At 41.8% G+C, this 23,909-nt stretch overlaps 1 protein-coding gene across 6 annotated transcripts in view; it reads right to left on the bottom strand.

Annotated features, from left to right (window-relative positions):
- Window positions 1-23,909, bottom strand: part of TPD52 (tumor protein D52) — a 127,951-nt gene that overhangs the window by 93,670 nt on the left and 10,372 nt on the right. Inside the window, exons 1-5 of one of the 6 annotated variants that reach the window (XM_027792015.2) lie at window positions 11,316-11,798; window positions 6,234-6,349; window positions 4,324-4,472; window positions 3,414-3,515; window positions 2,346-2,372 (exon numbers count right to left, since the gene is read on the bottom strand). In XM_027792015.2, the coding sequence (XP_027647816.1) occupies window positions 2,346-2,372; window positions 3,414-3,515; window positions 4,324-4,472; window positions 6,234-6,349; window positions 11,316-11,466 (545 nt within the window). In that variant the 5' untranslated portion in view covers window positions 11,467-11,798. Of the gene's footprint in view, window positions 1-2,345; window positions 2,373-3,413; window positions 3,516-4,323; window positions 4,473-6,233; window positions 6,350-11,315; window positions 11,799-23,909 lie in introns of those variants that run through there. The other 5 variants (XM_027792017.2, XM_055798481.1, XM_027792016.2 and 2 more) reach the window with 5 other exon arrangements.

Below are 23,909 nucleotides of genomic sequence, written 5' to 3'. Positions count from 1 at the left end.
GCATATATTTCCATAAGGACTAGCATTCCACTAGATGATGCTAGTGACTGCCTAGTTGACTTAGGACACAAAGAAATGGAATGAAGCTGCACCAGGGGAACTTCAGATGGGACATTACAAAAAGGCTCTCCACTGAGAGGGTAGTCGGTCATTGGAACAGGCTCCCTAAGGGAAGTATTCAGGGCACCAAGCCTGTCAGAGTTGAAGGAACATCTGGATGACGCTCTCAGTCATATGATCTCGTTTTAGGTAGTCCTGCAAGGAGCAGGGATTTTGACTTGATGATCCTTACAGGTCCCTTCCAACTTCAGATAGTCTGTGATTCTACAATCTTGGTACTACTGCTGTTTTGCACATAATACTCATGTTGCCTATATAAGGAAAGCTAGCTCATCAAAAGTTCAAGATATTCTTATAAAGAAGAATGAAGGTATTAAGAGAAACCTAAGAAGGAACAAAGTGCATTTTCAGCACAACAAAAAGCAGAAGAAACACACACAGAGGAAGCAATAATGCACAGACTTCACACCACCAGTCCTCTCTCTTCCTTTCTGTTTCAGTACTTTCCAAATTCACAGCTCCACCAGCTGCCTTACTCCCTTTCGCAACTCCCTCCAACATCATTCTTGCAGTGCAAAGTAATTAAGACCTGCATGTGATGTTTACTGCATGGAACATGTGGAAGTAGCTGAACACAGAAGAAGTCATGCCATTAAAGCTGAGAAGTCCCTAAGCTAAAACAGTAGAAGAAAAGCCATGTTGAAGAAGCTACATAATAGTTTAAGAATAAATATTCACCTGCATATTCAGTATTTATTCAAGTAAGTATCAGGCCCATCAATTCTCATTTCCAGGAAAGAACTCGGGCATATAAACTTTTCTGAAGTTCAGACTTGTGCAGTCTTAAAGATAGATGCCACTTGAGTGGTCAACACAACACTGAATTCACTGACTGAATCCCAGATGAACTTGGTCATCATGAAAGCAAAAATACTCAAGGGTTTTAAATCTCTTGTTTAAGTGCAACTAAGATCTTGAACAGCACTAATTCTTCCCACTTTTTTTTTTTTTTTGCTTTGTTTTAAACTCAGCTGCTCCTGAATTTATAAAATACCTTGAATTTCCATTGCCAAGATTCTTCCCAAGAAGCACACCAACAGTGTGGACTCCCTCCCAGTGGCCCAGTTTCTGATTAAGAGTTCTCAACACCCACCTAGCTACTAACTTGCGAAATTGGGACACTCTTCTTTTGAAGTATTAAATTCCAGAAGTGGGTTATAAGTCTGTGCTTGTCCTTGCCAAATGCAATAGTTAATACTAGTAGCGGAACACCATAGCCTTAAGGAAGAAAGGTGAACCCTGTTAAGGTGAACCCTGTTAAGTGAGCAGTCAAGCTCTGCATCCAAAAGTTACAGAAGACATCTTTCAGGCTCTGTTTGTCTCACTGATGCTAAAGGGGAAGTGTTTCAGACAGGCTGCTATTCTTGTACTTGAGCAAACAGCTCACTTCAGAGTCTGAGTTCTGACAGCATCCCGTCCCTGGTCCCTGCCCGTCTCCTCCCCAGGCACTGCTCCTGAGGCTACAGCTCCTAGTTAGCATTCTAGAAGCCAGATCCCTACATCTTTTTAGAGACCCCGCTGTCTTTAGCTACTTAGTGGGAGAGTACAGAAAAGATGAAGCCAGACTCAGAGGTGTGCACAGAGGGGATGAGAGGCAATGGACAGAAGTTGCCACAGGAAATTTAACTACTGAAAACTTAACACTGAGTATTTGCTTAGACTAGGCAGATAAAGGGCAATGCAGACAAGGTAACTAAAATACTTCAGCAGCTCCAGACACTGAGTAATCAACTCAAAGATAACTACTGTTGCACTAGACAAACTATGAACAGAGAATGCATAAGTTATTTTACATTTAGACTCTAGTGATTTGATTAGAATCACAATGGTAAACAGCCACTGTAACAGACACAAAAAAAGGGAAAATTTCTACTCTGTCAAAGCACAAACAGTGTACAAACAAAGAGAAAGAGGAATGCTGCATGCCATTGACCTCAAAACCATATTCTGTCTCATTACAAAAAACCATGCAGTAGCATTTAAACAGATTCCTTTCTTACAAGGACGAGAGACTAATTATTATTATGTATTCTCATGATTTCATGTTCTGAGATAGTTACCAGGAGAACATGAAACATCTTCCCTGACATTGAGAGCTTCAGTTTTACATTAACACTGGAGAAAAAAAGAAATTACCTTTTACAGACAAAACTTATTTAAAGATTTTAATGGAGACAGTCTGACTATATGCTTAGTTTCAGAAACAATTCTTGCGCCCACCTTACCTAAAGGAATGTGAAAATGCCTGTAGTCTGCACAATGCCAGAGTAAGCATTAAAGAGAGAAAGGAAGTTCTGATAAATCTGAAGAAAAATATGTAACTATGTAGCTGCACCTCAAAGTGTTTTCTCAGTAGACCTCAAAAGCAAGAAAGAGGTTAATGGCAGCACTTTAAAACAGAGGGCTGATTTTATTACACTGCTTTCCAATGCATCAACATTCTGTTAGAATGCATGAATTTTTATTTGTCCAATAATTTAAAAATATGTTTGATTCACTACTCGCAACAAATTACAAGCAGAGATGAATGTTTCTGTATGTTCCATTAAAATAAAAAGTAAAAATAAAAAAGTAAAAACTTAAAGTAAGAATTAAATCATCAAAGAAATAGTTGTAAGCTAAGCATATGATTGGATTGCATCCAGATAGAGTTTTGCATGCAGCTCACAATAGTGCTAAAAATGACCACCACACTTACCCAATTTGCATGAAGGGCTGTGTCACTTGACACAAGTCAAAATACATTGTATGCCCATATTTAAGAATTTTAATGTGCCAATAGTCTAGTAAAAAGGTAATAAAATCAAGCCCCTGCTATGAGGTAAAACAGCTTACAAAGAAATAAAACACACCTGAAAGGAATCCACACACAAGACAGGAAAAAAAACCCCAAACAACAAACAAACAAACCAAACCACAAAGAGTGAAAGACATTAGTTGTTTAAATGTAGTATTCCACATGCTGAGAAAGTCAGAGAACAGAAATGGCAATGCTACATGCATCACACAGAGGCAGGCAGACACACTGCCACCTGTAACCCTATCAGAAAAATAAGAGTAGCAGTGGAGTTGCTTCTCATGCTTATATAAAATACACACCACAGAACTCTTCTGCATCAGTGAGGACATATAAGGAGATTTTGCAGCAAGTTGCTCAGCTCTGCTAAACGAGATGCTAAGGGCTCTTGGTAGATTAACTCTTAGAAGTGCTAGATACATTAACAGCATAAATTTCAGGGATCACCTGCTTAAATCAAAAGTGCAAATACTTGGGAAAAGCTGAAGAAACCTACCTGACATCTTCAAACTTTTTGGTTATGACTGAACCAACAGATGAAAAAGCAGCAGAAGCCTTCTGACCAGCCTGAGACAGGGTTTCTGATGTTTTCTTGTATCTGTGTTCAAACAAAATTAAGTCTGTAGATATTTTAATAGAAAACATAAGGAACCTTTTAGTGTACGCAAATTCACTTCAAACCCAGATGTGTACTTCAGCTTTGGGGTCAAATGGACAAGCTACTTAAGAGATTATTTTGAGCCATTGCAGTCCCTTCTGGCTACAGTATCTCTGCCACCTTAGACTTCATATCAGGTTTATCAACATGTACTACTACCCCACCTGCAGAAAAGATGCGATCTGCTATTGTAGGACATTAACAAAAACAAAACACACAAAAAAGAGAAAAGGTCTGGTTTTTGTGCCAGGCATATAAAATCTTGTACCAAATGGTTTTGTCAAGAAACTTCACCATAAAAAGTTTGAGGTACATCCTCTTACATTCTGTGTAGTCATTACTTGCAGAAGGTGTTTCACTCTAGACCTTAAGCTAACAGCTGTGTTTGGCAAGAGCATTAACTGTGACTTTGCACTCTTCCTGCACGAGCTCAGTTTACAACAATTTTGCAGGCTGGAAAAGAAGGGTGTTCTGCTGGACTTTGGACACCTCTGTATCTCAGATCCGTCAGCCAAAAAGTGTAATAGAATATTACGGTCAATCATTCTTATCTTGCATGAGATGATATAGCTAATAGTGGCCTTCTTTAAAGTAATCGATAATGATTTATCCAGGTAAGTTTTAGTGCAACTTAACTTTGTTATTTACACTCATCTGATTTCACAAGAACAGAGGGTTTAGACATCACACAAGAACTACATAGTTTTCACCCCAACAGCTGAGACGATCATCACAAACTGGTACATACGCTGTGGTTGATGTCACATCTTGCCAGCTTTTGGTAATGTTCTGCCTTAGCTCCTGTAGTGAGTTAATTCCCAGCTTTCTCTTGATTTCTGCTAGATGCTTCTCTTTGGCAGCTAGCACTTGTGAGAGTGTCTGGATTTCTTCTTCCACCTGTGCCAGCAGAGTTGATGAGAGATAAGTTAACAAGTGATATACCCAGCTATTTAACAATGTATTTTTTAAAACATCTACCAGGCATCAGTAATGAGAGGGCTAACATTTTTAACATTGCCTCACAGTTGTTTCTAAACACTAAAAGGAAAATCCAATATAGTCTACAACAAGAGCCAGTGAAAAAGCAATCTACAAGCAGCTAGCTCTGTTACTGGGATATGCACAAGGAAGTTGGTAACTAAAAGATTATATAGTTAGAAGTCATTACCTTCAGACAACATTAGCCTATGTGAAGCTTGAAGATTAGTCAAACCTGGGACAATTGCCAAGCCTGTATTCTCCTTCCACGTCAGAAGAGATACCAATGTATGACAAGTATCAGGAAGCTCAGAGCATGTCTGATCCACACACAAGTTTTGCTTCCTTGCTTGAACAGAAAGGTTCTTTTGTGGCTTAAGCCAACAACTGCAGGCTGCATCCAACTACAGGAATGCCTTCCCCAGAGCAGGGGTGAAAATGGTGGCAGACTGAGCAATTATAAAAAAACAAAACACCTCCCAAAACAACAAGAGCAAGAAAAAAAACCACCCACCCCCAAAAAAACTCAGAACAAAGCACAAAAACAAACAAACAAAAAACCTAACCAAAAAAACACAACAACAAAAACACAGCACCTGCTCAGCAACTAGAAAACATGTTATTGTTTATATACTTCCTTCCTTACACATATGGTTACTTCAGTCTCTCAAAGAAGCATGACCAGATCACGTCCAGACATGTCAAAAATAGTTTTAGGATGCCATTCTGTGGGCTATACAGATGTTACAGAGGCACTAAGGTCGTAAGTACAAAGGTGAAGGGCATACATCAATCCTACTTCCTCAACCAGACTGGACCACCCTACTTTAGAGTATCAGGCTGCCCACTCATTCAAGCTCCTTTGAGGAAATACCAGTATTTTCAATGCACCTTTCTTTCGGATACCTGTTCAACATCCAGTGTGACAAACCCTAGCAGGACTAGATTTCCCTCATCTTCCGCTGATTTTTTTGGCATGAAATAATACTCAGGACTACCAAAACCATGACTGCATTAAATGCGTTTATTTCACAGCTAACTTTCATTTACCAATCTTGGTCTTAAGTCAGTGTCTTCTATTAGGGTCCTAAAGCCACACAAAACTACAAAAGAAAAGGGACTGACTCAAAGGTTGACTTTGACAACTTCTGAAATGCATGTTATCAGGCTTGAATATTTGACTGTCCTTCAAAGACTACTACTTTAACCCTCTCAAAAAATTTCTGTTACATGAACTACCGACAAGAATAGTTACATGGTTAGATATTAGCATAACAGTATCTACATCAATATTATTACAAAATATCCTTCATGAAAACAACAGCTTTAGTTACTCCACACCAGTTGAGACCACACTTGGTTTTGGCTGCCAACCATGTTCTGTGTGACAGCTTATTTACTCCCTTCTCACCTGAGGAAAAAAAAGGGTTAGGCATTTACACATCTTGGTTTAAGATCTGCACACTCAGTACTTCTAGCTTAATTCCCCACAGCCAGAACTGGCTGTTCTTTCCTCCTTGACACCTTCCCTTTCCCTCCCCACAATACACAGGAGTGCCATATCTAGCTTTAGACATTCACAGAATAAATATGCAAAGCATTAACTCTATGTTCAGAGACAGCGTTACCCCAGATTTTCATTCTCAAAACCAGTTTAAGAGCTATTTGCAAGAGGTTTACCTTAGCAAGCTCTTTTCTTAGTTCATCCTGTTCTTCTTCTGAGAGTGTTTCTGCCATACCGACTGTAGCAGCAGCATCCTCTCCAACCTCAGGTATAGAGTCACTTCTCAGCAGCCCTTGAGGTGAATAAACCATTAAGAGTCAGATCATCACGAGTCTGCCAGATAGCAGGTAATGTTAAAACACAGCCCTTTTATGCCAGTGGACAAAAAAACCTGATGTGACACCAGAGTCACATTCCCCAAGTACTACAGCGTACAGGAAACCAGAGGCATTTTACTGGCTGTTTCGTTCCATCAGGTTGTATTAAGGCTCAATATAATTGCAGCTGCTGCTATAATAGGAGACTGGAGACAAGTTGAGAACAATGCAGCCCACTACCATAGAAAGCAAGGTGCAGAACACAACGTCCCAACCAATGGTTCCTATACAACCTCTGCCCAGGAGTCCTTACACACTCTGCTCGGTCTTGCTCATGTGGCACAGAAACTCTGGAAGCGCTCAAGACCAAAGCTGAGGCTCCCTCCCTCACTGCTCTTCGGATCAGATAAAAAAAAAAAATGCCCTTTCTGAGCACACTGGGAACAGTCATGGTGACAAGCAAGCTCAGCAACAGCAGAGGGTTGCACTGCAAGTACGAACTATTCCCCCATACCCTGCACAATCTCTCTGACCCTAGTAACTGGGACCACTGTGGCTAGAAAGTTGCAGATACCACGGAACTAGAAGTCAGCTGCTGGTTTTGCACCTGGACATTGAGACAGGTGAGAAGCCCAGAGAAGGAGCCTGGGAACAAAAGGCTGTCACTTCAGACAAAGCAGTGGAGTGCTGGGAAGGGACTGATGGGGATGTGCATCCACTCACACTGCTGCCTCTTCCCCTTCCAAATCCAGAAACTAAAACACTGCCAAACTCCTCTGTATGAATCCCAAACATCCCTATGGTCTTCCTCAAATTTCAGCTTCACAGCTTCAGGGAAAGGAGAGAGAACAATACTATTTGTATTACTATGATGTGCTTGCTTTAAAGATTCATTTATTGCTAGTCCTCAGTGGTTGCAGTAAGATCACTTTAAACATCTTCTAATGCAACAAACAGATATTCCAGCAAAAGACTTCCCATTTTGAATCCTTGTAGCTGACAAACATGGTTTGCCAGAATTAAGGAATTCTGTTCTAATTTGCAGAGAGACTGCATGGTGGAATAGTTACGGATTCCTAGAACTAATTCTCTGTTCAAGTAGTAAAATAGCTTTATAGATAGTAAAAAAGAACATCTTAAAATAGAAGAAAAAAAACCCAGGAGGATTGATTGTTTGTAAGAAGAGAGGGTGAGTGTGTGTATATGTATATAAATTTATAATTCAGACAAGTTGAGGACATATTAAGTAATGTTCCCTTACTAATCACTATAGTAATTAACCAGATAAAATTCCATTCTCATTTCAGCAGCTTCTGATGGCACTCCATACTACCATTTGGTCTGGGAATCCAAAAACTCATTAACGTGCAATGAGACCACCACTATGATTTCATTATGAGGCTTGACATCAAATAGCTGCATAACAATCAACTGAAGAGTTAGGGAAAAAACAATTCTGTAAGTCTGCAATTAGTTGTAGGTATTCTAAGAAACATGCTCCTAGCGGCAGGTGAAGCCTAAGAAAAGAAGTTCTCGATCAAGTTACTGAACTCAGTTAAAACTCAATTCCACAAGTTCTTTCTGAAACAGTATGTTTTCTGCCTTTGTGTCCAGAACATTCATCCTCTAGAAGCACACCGCTACATGGGCAGAACACTTGCAAATGTTAAGTTACCACAGAGCACACCAAGAAGGAAGTGTACAGAAAGCAAATGAAACCCCATTCTGCAATTATATATAAAATCTATGCCACATTTCCCCAGAGATTTATGTCTGTCTTCTACACAAACATGACATCGTTCCTACAGGTTTCCAAATACATTATTTTTCTGGCAGAAATCTAGGGCAGAAGAAAAGTTCAAGTTTAATGCCCAAACCAAAACACAGCACTACAGCACCAAAAAGAGGATTACAGCTTATGTCTCACAATCAGATAATTTTTGTTTTATACATCAAATGGTTAAGAATGCCATACCTTTTAGTCAAATTGCTATTTATCCTATTAGTTACACATGCCTATACTGAAGGAACACTAACCATTTAAACTGCATTTTCCCCTGACACTCTGTATGACCCCCCCAGGAGGCTGGCCTCTGACTCCTGACCTTATTCTCCATCTGCAGGCCCTTCAAGGACTACAGAGCTTGCCATTGCAAAAGCCATTTCCGAAAGTCTGCAAGTACAAAAGCCCATGCTGACTCCAAGAGCATTAGCACATCCAGCTGAGCCTGTTAAATCTGGTTATGAAGTCATCTGGATTATCTTACCAAAAATAGATCAAGTCAATCCAGCAGTAGGAAAACATGCTGGATTGTCTCCTGCAGCAATAGCTTCTGTTTGGGGAATGCACCTTCTTCCCTTTGTAAAACTATTGTTCTAAGGGAGTCTGTGCTGCTTGTTGCCTACACTGAACTTAGGACACAATGGTAAGAAGCAAGGGAATGAACTCTCCTCCCCTTCCCATTTCTAGATCTTTCAGGAATACAGGAAATCACTGCTACTCAAGAGTCCTCCATACCTCACTCTGTACATCTGACCATGCCTTCCTCTCCTCTTTGCCTTCCGCCACCCTTCCATTTATTACTTTTCCTTTAGCTGCACTTGAAGTATGCAAACACCTTCCATAAATCTTTATTCCGTCATCTCCCTTCTCTTCCCCTGTAACTGTTCACCTCTCTGCTTGCTTTGCTCCCATTCCTCCGTTCATTTCAATACTTGCAGAACACAGAGCTCATCTGTGCTACAGGAAGGCAGTGTTAGGCAGCCTGACCAAGAAGGTAACAACCCACAGACCTCCACAATGGTGTGGCTGCAACCCATCAGCTAAGGCTGACAGACAGTAAGATCCTGGCTTTAAGCAAGCTTCATAAGGAAAGGTACACAGCCTACCTTAGACATTTTTGTGGGGTTTGGGGCAAGAAACCACAAAGGGAAACAGCAGTCAGCCAACAGATGGAAATACTTCAACTCAGTCTGTTACTGAGAGAGCATTTCTCAATTGTGGTCTTCTGTTCACCAGCAGAACTGTTGTTATTGGCTTCCAACTTGTTACCTTTCATTACATTAGTTCTTTTGCATTTTCAGGGTTGCAAAGGACTTAAAATTCAGTCATTTGGTACTCTGATTGCTATAACCAAGTTTAGCTGAACATTTTGCATCTCAAACTCTTAAACAGAGTAAAAATGTCATTGGGGGGGGAAAAATGGGAAGACTTATCTAGTATTATGAAAATGTAACTAGTTTTAAGGTCAGTTTTTAGGTGTCTGTATTTCTAATACTAACATATTATCCCAGCAGTTTATTAGATCTACTTATATGAACCAAATAAAGACATGAAAAGGTTAGTTGATTAGGACTCCATAGACTACGTTTAGGGAGACGGCACTTAAATGCCTATTATTCTTCCAGGGTAGGCAAAGCATTGGAGTCATTCCTGGTTTGGCATTTGCTTTGGTTAGTTTCAACCAAAGTTCGTGCCCTATTTTGACCAGAGGTTCCTACCTCTTTCTGGCCTGAATTCAGAGATCAGCAGTAAACATTAGCAGTTTAAGGAAGTAGTGGTCATTTCAGATGAGCAGCCTTTGGGGTGGGGGAGGGTTAGCCTTCACAAAGGTTTATCTTCAGACACATTCTCTGTGAGACACTCAGAATGAGTATTTTGGCTATCACTATACAGTTGGCAAAGCTAAAGAAAAAAGGCACTTCAGAGTTCAGGAGAACAAGCTGTTACAAGGTTTAAGATCACTCCAACATTTGAGTAACATACAGTGCTACAGAGGATATTTATTTTGCAACATATAAGAAAGATCAAATTGAAGTGCTTCACATTTATCTCAGTGAAAAAGGCAAAGTGAGACATACTTCTTCAGCTCAGGGGAAAAAGTTCTTGGGCTTCTCCCAAACGCTAATCATACAATCATTCAAAGTGAATGAAAAAGGAAAAAAAAAAAAAAAGCTCAGCAAAGGTTAGTGCTTCTGGTGATGCATCACCACCAGATACAAAGGACTGCTCCCCCCTGCTTTAGAAGAGATGGGAGATACAGTAATTGCAGAAGTGAAAGCTGACCACTGTTTCCCAGAGGCCCCAGTTCACAAATTCAGAGGTTTCCTTTAGTTCCCCAAGGGATGCACCTTTCTTTAAGATTTTAAAGAACAAGCCCATTAAATAAATGTAATTTTGCTTTGCCTTGTCACACCTGAAGTAGGACTAAGCTTTCTATATCTTTAATTACTCTGGAAGATCATGTCTGGCAGCACATGATGGAAAGGAAAGGTGGTAAAACCAGACTAGGATGCATTGGAGGGCACAGCCATAAGTGTTCTGTACAATTTACTAGCTAGAAACTAGTAGGGTTAAGCACTAGACGGACGCTGCTCCAGCACAACACACAACAGCCACTTCCTCAGGGGAGTGCAAGTACAGTTAGTATCTGCAGGCACAAGATTTACAGCATTTTAAATACTAGGTGGAACATAGTAAATGTTTTAGAGGGCATTTTAATTAATCAGTGTATTTTCAGTACTAAGGCAAGAGCAGACGTTAGACTATTCAGTGCTCTGAAGTCATACTAAGTATGCAATTCCTAACCTCTCCACAAAAAAGCTAATAGTCAAACTAAGCCAAATAGTTCAATCTTGCAGAAGCTGTGCTTTTGTTCCTAATTTTCTGGGTCACCTTGTTTTCCTTTCTGCCTTTCTAATGAATTAAGAAGTATCAAATAAGGTAAAGCTGGTAAATGCATAGCATGAGATACTACCTACATGTCACACCAAAGCTAATAAACTACCAGAGTTACAGCAGATCAGCTTTCACCTTCATTTACACTGGTGTTTCAGCCAAATTTTATAGATTCTTAATTTGAAAAGTTCCTTTTTACAGATATTAATCTAAGTTTTCCATCTAGAGGTTTTTTTTAAAAAAAAAAAAAAGAAGGAAGTTACCAGACTTCACCAGTGTAGGCGATCCAGGTGGAGAAAGGTTTATGCTAGGCGACAGGTAAAGATAGTTTCGGTTCACTCCAGCATTGAAATCGAAGGGTGATTTGTAATCCTCATACAGATCCATGCCAGAAAATTCAGAACACGCAGCCATCCTCTTCTTCCACTGAAACGCTCATCTTCGCTTTCTGGGTGACCCAGACAGCAGGATTCAGAAACCCTCTGTTCCTTCACATGACCACTCGCTATACCTCCTTGTAAAATTGAGCTCTCTTATGCCTCTGTTAGATTTGATAGAGCCATCTAGCAAGTGATTTCTTAGCCATCTTGTAGCTGCTGCTGTTTACACGGCACAAAGTTAAGTTCCTGTAAATCCGGCGCTGGACTTGAACAGACCGTTCCTTTAACAAACATTCACAGTACACCGTTTGTGGCTTCTGGGAAAGCCTTGGTCCTCTGCAGAACTGCATCAAGAATTTTCAATGATTTAAGTAAAAAAAGGTCAGCTGACTGCAGCTACACCAGGATATTCTTAATCTTCTAGGACACAAAAGGATTACTAGCCGTAATCTATCCTATATACCATCTGTGTAGGACTTTTTCCTCTGATTAATGGAAAATTCTGTGTGCGTAACTACTTCTCCAGCTGCTTCTGCCAGTGTAATTATCAGTAGCCAGAACCCAGTCTCTGCTGCCCAGGTATCACGCTTTAGTGTGAGCTCAAAATAGAGGAAAGCAGCGCTCATCTCTGAAGGCTATGCTATAACCACTGTCTAGGTTTTGTAATGAACATGCTAATGTGCACTATGATTTTTGCCCATGAGGCTAAACAAATGTGAGAGGTTTTGGGGTTTTTGTGGGTTGGTTTTATTTTTTGTTTTATTGGGTTTTTTTCCAAAAAAGATTACTGAAGTGCACTGCCCTATATCCCTGGTGCTTCAGCCAGCGTCATTCAGAGCAGCCAGTTACGCCATGAACCATTAACACTGGAATGCATTGTCCTGATGAAATGTATTCATGTTTTGACACGTATACCATGAAGAAAGATCAACTTATGTAAACCATCTGACTTCATGCTGGGGGTACAGGATTTAGCTCTGGGAAACGGAAGTGCTTCTTACCTAAAAGAGGCACTCAGCACAGTTTTGCAGTGCTTCGCTATTTTCTTTTTTCCCCAAGGCCAGCTTCTTTCACTGAGAAACAACCTTACTAGCAGTAAGTAGATTGCCCTTACAGCTGAGCAACAATTTCCTCTCAGCCTCACACCTCCACCTCGGCTCTTCACTTCAGCCTGCACACAGAAAAGCATAACCAAATGGAAGTTAATCTTTTTCTCCACCATAAGAGCGATGTTTTAAGACAGAGACAGTCAGCGGCATCACACCACCCTCTGTTCAGTGCTGCGAAAGTGAAGGAGCCTTGCAGCATACTCCATGTCAAGCCTAGACAATGTGTTCCCTGGAAGAAAGCATACCACTTCTGAAGTTTTAACTTCCCATTGCCACTGCAGTCTGTTCCTGTGCTCACTGACCTTCCAGCTAATTAAAGAACACTTCCTTTAGGCTGCCGACCTACACTGGCTTCTGGTCCAGATTCCCTGCAGTCTCATGACAATGAGAGTGCCAGAACCAGAAACACAGGTCTCTGCCATTTTCCGAACCCACTGAAAAGAGGAAAATGCAATGCCCCTCTGCATTTCCGACACGTGACTGTGGCATCTGCCAGAAATACTACAAAGTTCACCTGACAAAGGTCAAAGCTTTGGTCACAGATTCTAGTTAAAGCATCCAGAGGCAGCAGAGAACTAACATGGCTACAGGGTTAATATACTCTCTATCAACCACACACGCTAGTAAGAATAGCTACTGATCCTGGTTTGCAGCCTTCCCTCCTGTAACTCAGCAGGCGGGGACTGCATTCCCTGCAAAAGGCTTGGGCAGTAATTGTACTAACTGGATTAGACAAAATGACAACTTATCAGATGTGGCACACTGGAAGAGCTGGGTGTGTTCTACTGACACTCTCCCAACACAGAAAAAGTGTGAAAGTAAAGCTACCCCCTACAACTTTTCCCAACCCCAGAGAATCATTCAATGTAACACCAGTCAATGCTAGCAGGCTACAATGCCTGAAAGTAGCTACCATAGGAAAAAGAGCCCTTACAAAGATTTGCTCATCCCTGCTAACAATCAGCACTACCATCTCCTGGCCAAGGGCACTTACTGGAGTCAACACATATGTTCTTGTAATTTACAGGAAACTCTCTGCATTCAATTTTACCTCATACCATCCCTTCAAAGAAATCTAGTACTCTTTTGCATCTTTATTGTGCAAAAGTTGGTTTCATCTCCCTAGAAACATCTGGATTGCAAATCTGAGACCGCTGACCTGGTCTGTCATCACCACAGGAAGCACATATGGGCCAAACTCTCTGACACATCTTCAGTGTAGTTGCAGACACAAGTACAGGACGTTGCCCAACATTAGAACATAACTTCGGCTTACAGGGAAAGTCTGCTGAGTTACAAGCCCAAGACTCCACATGAGAAGCTGATTTCTGCTTTTGCCCTGGCTTACGCATAACCTGAGCATGAGCCCAGAAGTCATGCAAGACGATTCTCTGTTTTTTAGAAATATTACTGTCCTAAGATCCCTGCCAAGAGAGGGCCTTTGCAAGCACTCCTTGCTTCAAACTGCCCTCTTTGCTCAGGTTAATCTACCTTATAGTGGCCATACAGCTGGGTTGTTATAGCACCTCCCAAACAAGCTGCCTAAACACATCAGCCTCGGCTCTCTTACTTGCAGGAGTTTACAGGAGCATAGCTCCTCACTTACTCTCAGCTACACATCCTACCTGGTTATAAAGGAAGCTGTCATGCAGAACAACTTTCTTCTTTATCACCTACGGAAGTTTGATGGTCTTCACGCTCAAGTACAAGCCAACCTAGCTGTAAGAAGAAAGGACTGCAGTCTACCCTACCAAACCTGCTGTAGGACAACTTCTAGGCTACCTGTCATTCCTACCTCATCCACTTCAGGCAAGACAAGTACTGTCTTAGTAGCTGTAAAAGTTTATCTGCTTCTTCCCCAGTAGCAGCTTAGCACACGCAGGCATCCCGGGCAGAGCAAGGCAGAATTTCTCCTATACTGCCTAAAGGCAGACAGAAGAAGATAGGTCCTGCTAGCTGTTAGTGTGGCACGTTTGGAGGAGGAATTAATCTCTCCAAAGGACTTTCCAGATTAAAGTGATGGCCCCAAGGGAACAAAGCAGGATGGGGATGACACATGGCAACCACATGGAACTGAAAAGAAAGTTTTTGCTCTGCAGCGTGAAGCTTTTTGACGAGTTTTACAGCTCTCAGTCTGAACGTAGCTAGGCAATGGCAGGAATCAAGCTATGTCTGCACTATGAAAACAGGCTCATTATGAGGCCTTCCTAAAGGGCCCTCCCAGGACCCAAATATCCCACTGCATGGCATTCCTCCTCACTGCTCATGGTAATTCAGAACACATGCAGCTGGCCTGAGGTAAAACTGAGGCTGTAGAGCCATACCTTCCTAGATGTACTCTGCCTTCCCAGTGCAAAACATACATTTTAGAGCTGTAGCTTAAGTTTAGACTTCTGTTACGTGGCTTAGAGTACTTACTGTGATGCTCAAGTATCTTTGATCTTTGCCCTGCATACTAAATTCAATTGTTAGAGGTGTACCTTAGTAGTTACTGCAGGTATCAGCTGCAAGTCAGTACCTGAAGCCCAAAGATGCACCTGCTCCACAGACAAGGAGCAGTGAGATTGTGCTTACTATGTAAGAGATTAAAACTAAAGATTTTTCTGTTCCAGAACAAGTACTCATTTGGCCTTAACAACTTGGGATAGCTAAGAGATTGGTACTGAAGTCATCTATGCCATTTTAGAAGCTAGTGTTTGAAAGACTGGCATTGAGGTAGATAAATTCTGTCAAGGATGCTTGAACCAATTACTGACAAGTTCAACTGAATGTCACAAAGTGGCTCAGGAAGGCTGAGCAAGCCTCAGCAAAGTGTTACCATTACAACTCCTACCATTAATCATGTTGTAATCTCCTCTGTTAAGGTTAGAGTGTGCTTAAAGCTTTCCCAGGTAACTATTTAGCACCAACAACCAACACAGATTGTGCATGTCCCGAATCAAAAGGGAGGGACCTTACTGCACAGCTAGAAAAGACGTTAAGTTTGAGCAAACACTGTTAAGCAGGTATTTGCCTTCTAGTCTCAGACACTGTTCTTTCTTCAGATACCACCTGCTATCCAGGTCAGCAGCTTCCACCTTAGTCCAAGGTCCTAGCAGCAATTTAAGTAAAATAATATAGTATTAGAGCACTTCTACCCTGTTGGTAGCTAAGCAAGGATAAGATGTTATGGCAGCCTTGGAGAGAAGGAAGCTTTTCCCACATTTAGGTCTAGCAGAACAATAGTTTATACATGAAAAAGTTATATCACTCTTACCCTAAAGAAACCAAATCCAGTTCAAGTGTGACTAAATACCACCTCTGGGCTTTGAAGAAACTAAGCTATGTATCCAGTAGTGTTTCATACAAAGAGTTAAACTCACAATACAAAGGCTACTACTAATGCCTCAGAATTAGAGGAGTGCAGAGACTACCCTAGCACAAGATCCAAACAATACTTTGGATAAAGCTACCTGAACGAATCCACAAGATCCGTGCATAATTAAATCAGAGTTCTGCTGCTACACAGACACCACCTTCACCATCCTGGACATCCTGTGTTTGTGTCCTGTTTAAGCACAGAGAGACCAAACTTGTGTGCCACTGCCCATACTTTTGGAATGGCTACCATTATCCAGCACTTAATTCAGCAAGCAAAAGAGGATGGGGGAAGATGAGGGGAAAAGTTTGTTGCCAAAGAGGGGGAAGAGACACTCGCTCTTTTTGGGAGGCATAGCAAAAAGATTCACTCTCTTGTTTCAAGGTTGACTGTTAAGATTCAGTTGCCTGCTCAGCCTCTACATGGTCTGAATTTGAATATTCTACAGTCTGCTAACAAGCAAGACTGACTGGAGGCCTTCCAGTAACTGCAGCTGGGGTAAAGATTTCCAGCCAGGTCTTCCCCCACCCCATCTTTCCCAGGTAGGCCCCAATCAGGCAGCAACAGTCAGGGTCCTCTCCCCATTCCAACCGAGTTTTACAGGGCATAAGCCATTTTAAGAGCTATAAAGCTACTTAAGCATCTTAAGCCAATCTAGGTTCTGTGTAGCATCATTTTGATCTTCAAAGTCTTACCAGTTTACAGACAACTAAAGCCTTTCAGCACCTGATCCAAGGCCTTAAAACTGCATTAAGAGAGAAAGAAGCCAGGTAGCAATAGGACAGAAGCCCAAACACTAAGCAAGCCTTAAATTAGTACATTCATGCTCCTATTCCCATATTGTGCTCTCTCTGCTCCCTTTTAACAGCAGATAATGCTTTCAGGCCCCGAGATTTATGCATTACATGAATGGAGCCACACAGCTATACCAGTTCCTGAACAGTAAGCATACAGGCTTCTGCAGCCCTGTTAGTAATAGTCAGCAGACTGTGGTTTAAGGGTTTAGGCATTTGCCATCTTCTAGGAGAGTCCAACTCAACACCACCATATTAACCTCCTTTCTTCAGCCTCCCCCGACATGCTTCCTCTAGACTAGCTCTCCATGATGCAACAGCATTGTCCAGTATGATTCTTCATATAGAAATATCTTCTCCAGCATTTTCTTGACTAAATGCTGCCTTCACTTACTCAAAAAAAAACCCAAACCACCAACAAAAACCCAACAACCAAAAAGCCCAAACAAACAAAACCTTCTTAGAATGATCAGTACTATCCCAAGATGTATCACCCTGCAAGACAAACACTTTTGAGCATTACAGTTAAGGATTACAGGGTTGCTAGTACTGCTCTTTTCTTAAACCGAAGTCTCAGCCCACAGCCTTTCAGACAGCTGATGTACATCTTAGCAAAGGCAGCAGTTCTGCTCTCTTCTCCTCCCAATCCAATTATAAACTCAGGCTCATTTCCTGCAGTCTTGTGAGGGAATAGATCCACACTCCAGCATATTTTGCCACTGGACAAGCCGATACCACAGTAAGACTCAACCCATTCATATCAGACAAAAGTCTCTGCATTTGCACAGGTTCTCCACCACCAGATATCTGCTCCAGCACTGACAAGGTTTTCATTAGGCAGAAATCCCAGACTTATGGCAAAGTTCTGTGTCTCAAACAGCAGCCAAAGCAGCCACATCTGTCAGCTCCAGCAACAGCAGGTGAAAAGTGTTTCCAGACTGTGGGAAGAGTCCAGGACAAAGGACACAGTACCCAGCACTCCAAAACCAGTGATCAGGAAGGGCACTGCATTGACTTCCAAGAAGTCAAGCCAAACTCTGCAAATACACAGAAACATTTCCCAGTGAGATAAGAGTGTTAGAACAGTCAGGTAGATTTTAGAGGAACGTATTTGACTCAGCCACTTACCCCAGTTACACTGCCATTCTCTAGCGTCTGATCCCTGGCCAGAGACTGAACTTGTCAAAAATGCTGAAGAAACAGTGCTGAGCTGCAGCCAGATGACAGTTGGAAAAGGATTAGAAAGAAAAGGCAGTACTGCAGAAAGGGATTGTTTTAAACAAAGTTTTAGTATGTAACATTGCAATCTAATTAAAAGTTTTACTTGAGTGACTTTGATTGGAGTAACTCCCAACCTACCTTGGAAGACAAGTCTGCTCTTTTGCACCCTTAAAGCAAACCTTCCTCTTCAACACTGTACCTCAGAGCTTCTATTTCTGAAAAGCAGCTCCAGAAAAGTCCACCATTCCCACACCACTGTATCAGGTCCCACCATGACAATGATACTGCAGTTTTAAAAACACAGCAGATTTGATTAGGCTGTAATTATGTATTAGGCTGAATCATGTACTGTGGTATCTGAAAGGATAATCACTAAATAAAAGCATCATCTGTAATCTTAGCAAGCACTTAGTAATATGACCCAAAGCACCTTAGCAATACCAGCAAGCACTCTCCAATGGCTGAAGTACACACTAGCTCCCACCACATAATTACCAAGGTCGTGCCTGGATTTGGTGTAGCACAGAATTTGCACCACTTACTATTGAGGACAGAAGTACAGAGTACAGAAGCACCTAAGCAGCACAAAATTTGATGGAAGCAACATGGCTTAGAGTATGTACTTCACAAGATCCATCCTTGGAGATATTCAAAAGCCATCTGGACATGGTCCTGGACAACCGGCTCTAGGTGGCCCTGCTTGAGCAGGGGGGGTTGGACCAGATGACCTCCAGAGGTCCCCTCCCACCTCAACCATTCTGTGATTAAGACAACAGCTGTACAAAGTCACAGGCTGCTCACCCAGATCCTCCAAGGTCTGCAACCCTGAAAGAGACAGTTCAGGAACACAAGCGAGTCCTGGTGTCCTGCCCCATAGGAGGTCTGTGGCCAGCCCTTCATCTTATGAGTTAGATTTGCAAATACCTGTCTATTGACAGAATGAAGTTCAGTTTTCTCCTATCCTTTCTAAACTGAGGTATGGGCAGAGACTTCGCAAGAGACTTTGCACTTCCACACATCTCCCCAGTGTACAGGAGTATTATGACAGCTGACAAGCAAGGCAAATGCATTTACAACGGCAGAGACTATTTTGATTGCAGTTAGAAGTCTGCAGGGAAAAGGTAGTGATCAACTGGGCCAGATTCTGAGGGGGGAAAGTCCTGTATTTGCGTAGGAGGGACTGGCTTACATTTTGCTCACAAGAGGAATGAGCAAGCAACTTCTTGGGCACCACACATGATTCCAAACCTTTAACACAGAAGAAGCTCTTAGCAAATACGTTTTATAAAGCCATCCGCTACTGCTTGACCCTGCCTTCCCCCAGAGGAACATGAAAAGTATGCCTCTGCATCAGGAAGAGTTCACCCTTGTATACAAAGAAAAGCTTGAAGCAGACTAATTAGGCATCAGTGTCATTACACTAAAGCTACCTTATATCAGGAACCTCTCTTCCTCTTACCCTTCAATTATCAGTTAAACAGAGCCTGGGGAAACTAGTCTGAAGTCTTTTAATTTCCTTCTCAGTCTCCTCAATTTATTCCTCACCACTCCAGTGCAGCATCCTTTATTCCTCCACCAACTTTCCCTAGTGCTTGCTCTCAGGTTCTCCTAGCAAAGCTCTTCAGTCCAGACAAAAGCTGGCACAAAACGTTCCAAACACGCGTTGCTTAAGCTACATGTAGTTATTCAGTTATGTGTGACAGACAAACTTTTGGCTTAATAATGTAACATGTCGATGGCAACCATCAGGTTGATATTCTCTTCTCTTCTGAGGCCTTGACTAACCAAGTTTAAATCTTAAACTGGTGCTTTCAAATAAGTGTAATTGCATAACACTTAAAGTATAATTTCTCCAACACAAGCAATCACAAGTAGTAAGCTGTGTAGAAACCCTATTAACATTTTTGCACTTTCCTTATCTGAGAACATAGTGCAAAATGTCCATGAAACTGCAAAACCTCGCTTAACTTGAAGTGCACTGGTACAATAAATATGCAATCATACGTGCCCCAGAAATCTCTCAAGTCATAAGAACACACTACTGATCCTCCCTTCCTCAACCAGTCAAATCACACCTTTAGACTAGCAATGCTTTTTGCCACAAACCCTTCAGAGAACCAGCCTGTCCATGAGGTACTTCAAAGCCAACAATAGACACTGAGGCAGTTACATACCTTATCTGAGCAGATGAGCCCATAACAAAGACAAGCCTGTATTACTCATTTACATTTCTCACCCACTGCAGCATTTTGGTGAGCTCACCTAAACATAAGAAAGGCCCAACACAGGAGTACTAATGGCACACCAACAGATTGCTGGTATGAAGAACTCTTGCACATTGATGCAGCGGTTCACTATTACTGGGTATCTCTCATTTGAAAACACAAAGTTGTGTTGTTTTCTCTGCAGCATCAAACAAGATACATTACCTATTCCTCTACAGTCCAGCATTTACCAGTCACCCATCCAACCACGCAGTGCTTGAATTGCCCTATTCCAGATGGGGTTTGGCTGCTACTTGCCCATACTGCTACAGGGCATGCCCAGCTGGGCAGCACTAACTCCTGCAGTGCTTCCAAACTGATCTGGAGCAATGGCTGTCACTAGCAAAGGGACCTTGAACCGCATTCTGCCAGGGCTGCAAATTGGTCAAACTCAAGACATGGGGCTTGAACATTTCTGCAAACTGCTCTTAAATCTCATTTAAAAGATAAAAGGGAGAATTCTGCAACTGTGCACGCAATGAACCACAGGCAATTCATTAACAAGCCAACTGCACTACTGGCTTATTTTTTTCTAATATAAAGCAGATAATGCACTACCTTTAAGGTATTATGACCACTGAAGTTTCCATTATATTAATAAGTACTCTGAGATTTTATCTGATTGGTATGTCCTCAAATGACTTTTAATGCTGCTTGAGCTGAGTAAATCCTGTTAAGAGACATTTGCTCCTACTCCAAGTCAGACTAGGGCAGTAAATTAAACTGTTAGCCTGGAGAGATACTGCTGTCACACAAAAGCAACAGACAGTCACAGAACACTAATCACTCCAAAACCAGAGGAAAGCAAGGAAAAGGGTCAAGAAAGTTTGTCCAGAGATTTTTCCCTACAAAGAGATAAAGCTTTCAAAGATCTCCAGGTCCTAGAAGAACTTGAGCATAACTCTTTCCATCAGATCAGACTTTGGACACAAGGCATCACGTTCTGCCTCTGGGTGACACTACAGACAATCTGTATTTGCTTTTCTACAGCCTACACAGGTTCAGATCAGAAAAGTACTAATCTCTCCAGATTTCCAAGCAGTAGTCATATATTTGTTCATGATCTAATTGTGTCCCAGTCCATTCTATACAAAGGTAAATTTTCCTATCATCATTATGCTTGGATAAACTGATTTCCAGACTCCTCACGTTTCACAGTGGTGTAAATAGAGCAAGTTAAAACATTTTACTGAAGTATATGAGTAGACAAATTGTAAAGACACATCTAGATGAACATAAAGTCAGGTAGACGTTTTTCCTGATTCTGGTACAGCCAGCATGATGGAAACTACAGGGAGAGGGAAGAAGTGCAGTGGGTTTGAAGGACTGAAATTTGAACAGTGTGTCTTGAAGGAAACTGCTTCAGCTCTAGAAGTTGGGCAGGGGAGAAAAGGGGGGGGGGGGGGGATGTGTTTGGTTCTGTGTGGTTTGGGTTTGGTTTTTTATGTTTGGTTTTTTTAAAGAAAGCACACCTTCACTGCTTTTAGTGAGCAGTTGGTCCAAAACTGCACTGCACTGTTTCTACAAGTTGCCTCCTCACAGTATTTGACCAAGAACTGAACATCACTGCTAACTCTAAGAATAAAGCTTTGCACTGCTAAGTTCAGCATCATTCTCTATTGCACAAGCTAACCCATCATACACCCCATTTCACAACTGTAAACATCAAACAAACAACAAAAAAACCCCACCAAACCAAAATCATATATTCATAGCCACTGTAAGTCCTTGGACATGTTCCAGTCTAATGGATTAGCCTGGTAAACTTTTCAGGTTTGATGCGTAAGGATTGGTCTAGCTGAAACCCAGCAGGTTACTGTTACATCACATTTGGCACATCATAGCTCATCCATCAGCACAGAAAACACTCTGAATAATTCAGAGCTTAAACAGTTACTAATAATGTAATTCACAATTTTTTTAATTCTGCATTGTCATATAAAAACTGGACCAGGATACTGAAGAGGTGAAAGTCCAAGCACTGACTTGCATACTGCTTGTTCCCAGCTGTCAATCCTCTAGCATGCACATTAGCTAGGAAGCTGTGATATGGCATTATTATTAAGGAGCCATCACACCCCTCAGAAATGCTGCTGCCACCACCTTGCATGAAGGCGAAACAAGACCTCTCTAGTGACACTGCCTTAAAACAGGCAGATTATAAAAGTTTAGTCATTTCACCCGAAACTTGTTTTGTCCTCAACTTATCAATTCTCCCTCCCTAAGAGCTTAAAAAGTCTTCTCACCTCCTCTTCATGACATGCAGAGGTCTTCCTTTGACTTCGGTATCCCCTCTTGCCATTCCGTATTTTCACTTTCTCAAAAGATGCTTCTTGAATAGGCAAGTACTTTTCATTAGGGATGGGAGGGAAGTACATTTCTGTGATTCACCAAAGTAAAGTTTGTTCTCGAGTTGTAAATAAAAAACAGAATCATATTAAAGACCTCGTGTACCAGCATGCTAGAATGGAATTTAAGATGATGGTAAATTTATTCTGGTAAAGCTCTCCCTTTTGCTGTTTACTCAAAAAACACTCCCTCATCTCTACAAGAAACACTCAACAGGTTGCTCTGATGATTCCACTGACATTTAAGTTGCTTGCTTTCTTATATAATCTTCAAAAATCTTCCATGCCAGAAAACATGCTCAGTGACAGGCATGCAAGCCAACTAAAACCTTTCAGCTTCAGAGCACTAATTCCAACAGTTTTCACTTGCTATCATTTAGAAATATGCAGAAACTAAATCTCTCTGCTCACCACTGCTCTTGTCAACCATAGCATTCATCTGCAATCCACACAGAAAGGTATCAAAGCAGGATGTCCGAAAATACTCTTCAAGGCTAACATAAGTTTCTCAATTAAAGATTCAGAAAGTGTCTGTGATTTATCATAGAATGGTTTGGGTTGGAAGGGACCTTTAAAGGTCGTCTAGTTCCAACCACCTGCAACGAGCAGGGACAGCTTCAACTACAACACGTTGCCCAGAGCCCCATCCAATCTGACCTTGAATGTTTCCAGGGATGGAGCATCTACCACCCCTCCGGACAGCCTCCTCCAGTACTTCAACACCCTCATCATAAAAGGTGTCTTCCTTGTATCTAAGTCTGAATCTACCCTCTTTTAGTTTAAAACCAATACCCCTCCTTGTCCTACAGCAACAGGCCATACTAAAAAGTATGTCCTCAACTTTTTTTTTTTTTTAAAAAACATTGAAATATTGGAAGGCCACAACAAGGTCTCCCCAGAGCCTTCTCTTCTCCACACTGAACCACCCCAACTCTCTCAGTCTTTCCTCAAAGCAGAGGTGTTCCAGCCCTCTGATCATATTTGCGGCCCTCCTCCTAACCTGCTCCAACAGGTCCAGGTCTTTCCTCTGATGAGGACTCCAGAGCTGAATGCAGCACTCCAGGTGGGGTCTCACCAGAGTGGAGTAGAGGGGCAGAATCACCTCCCTCAACCCGCCGGCCAGGATTCTTTTGATGTGACCCTGGAGATGGGTGGCTTTCTGGGCTGTGGGTGCACATTGCCGGGTGCCGGCTCACACCCTGCTTTTCATCCACCAGTACCCCAAGTCCTTCTCGGGGCTGCTCTTAACCCGTTCATCTCCCAGCCTGTACTGATACTGGGGGTTGCCCGACCCAGAACAATTTGCAGGAACAAATTATACACTTAACAATGCAAACAACTTACAGCTCAGAAGCTGATATTAAGCAATGCACCCAGAGAGAT

The sequence above is a fragment of the Falco peregrinus genome, chromosome 3, assembly GCF_023634155.1.
Source record: "Falco peregrinus isolate bFalPer1 chromosome 3, bFalPer1.pri, whole genome shotgun sequence".
Taxonomy (NCBI): Eukaryota; Metazoa; Chordata; class Aves; order Falconiformes; family Falconidae; genus Falco; species Falco peregrinus.
This window is presented reverse-complemented; position numbering and strand designations above follow the sequence as displayed.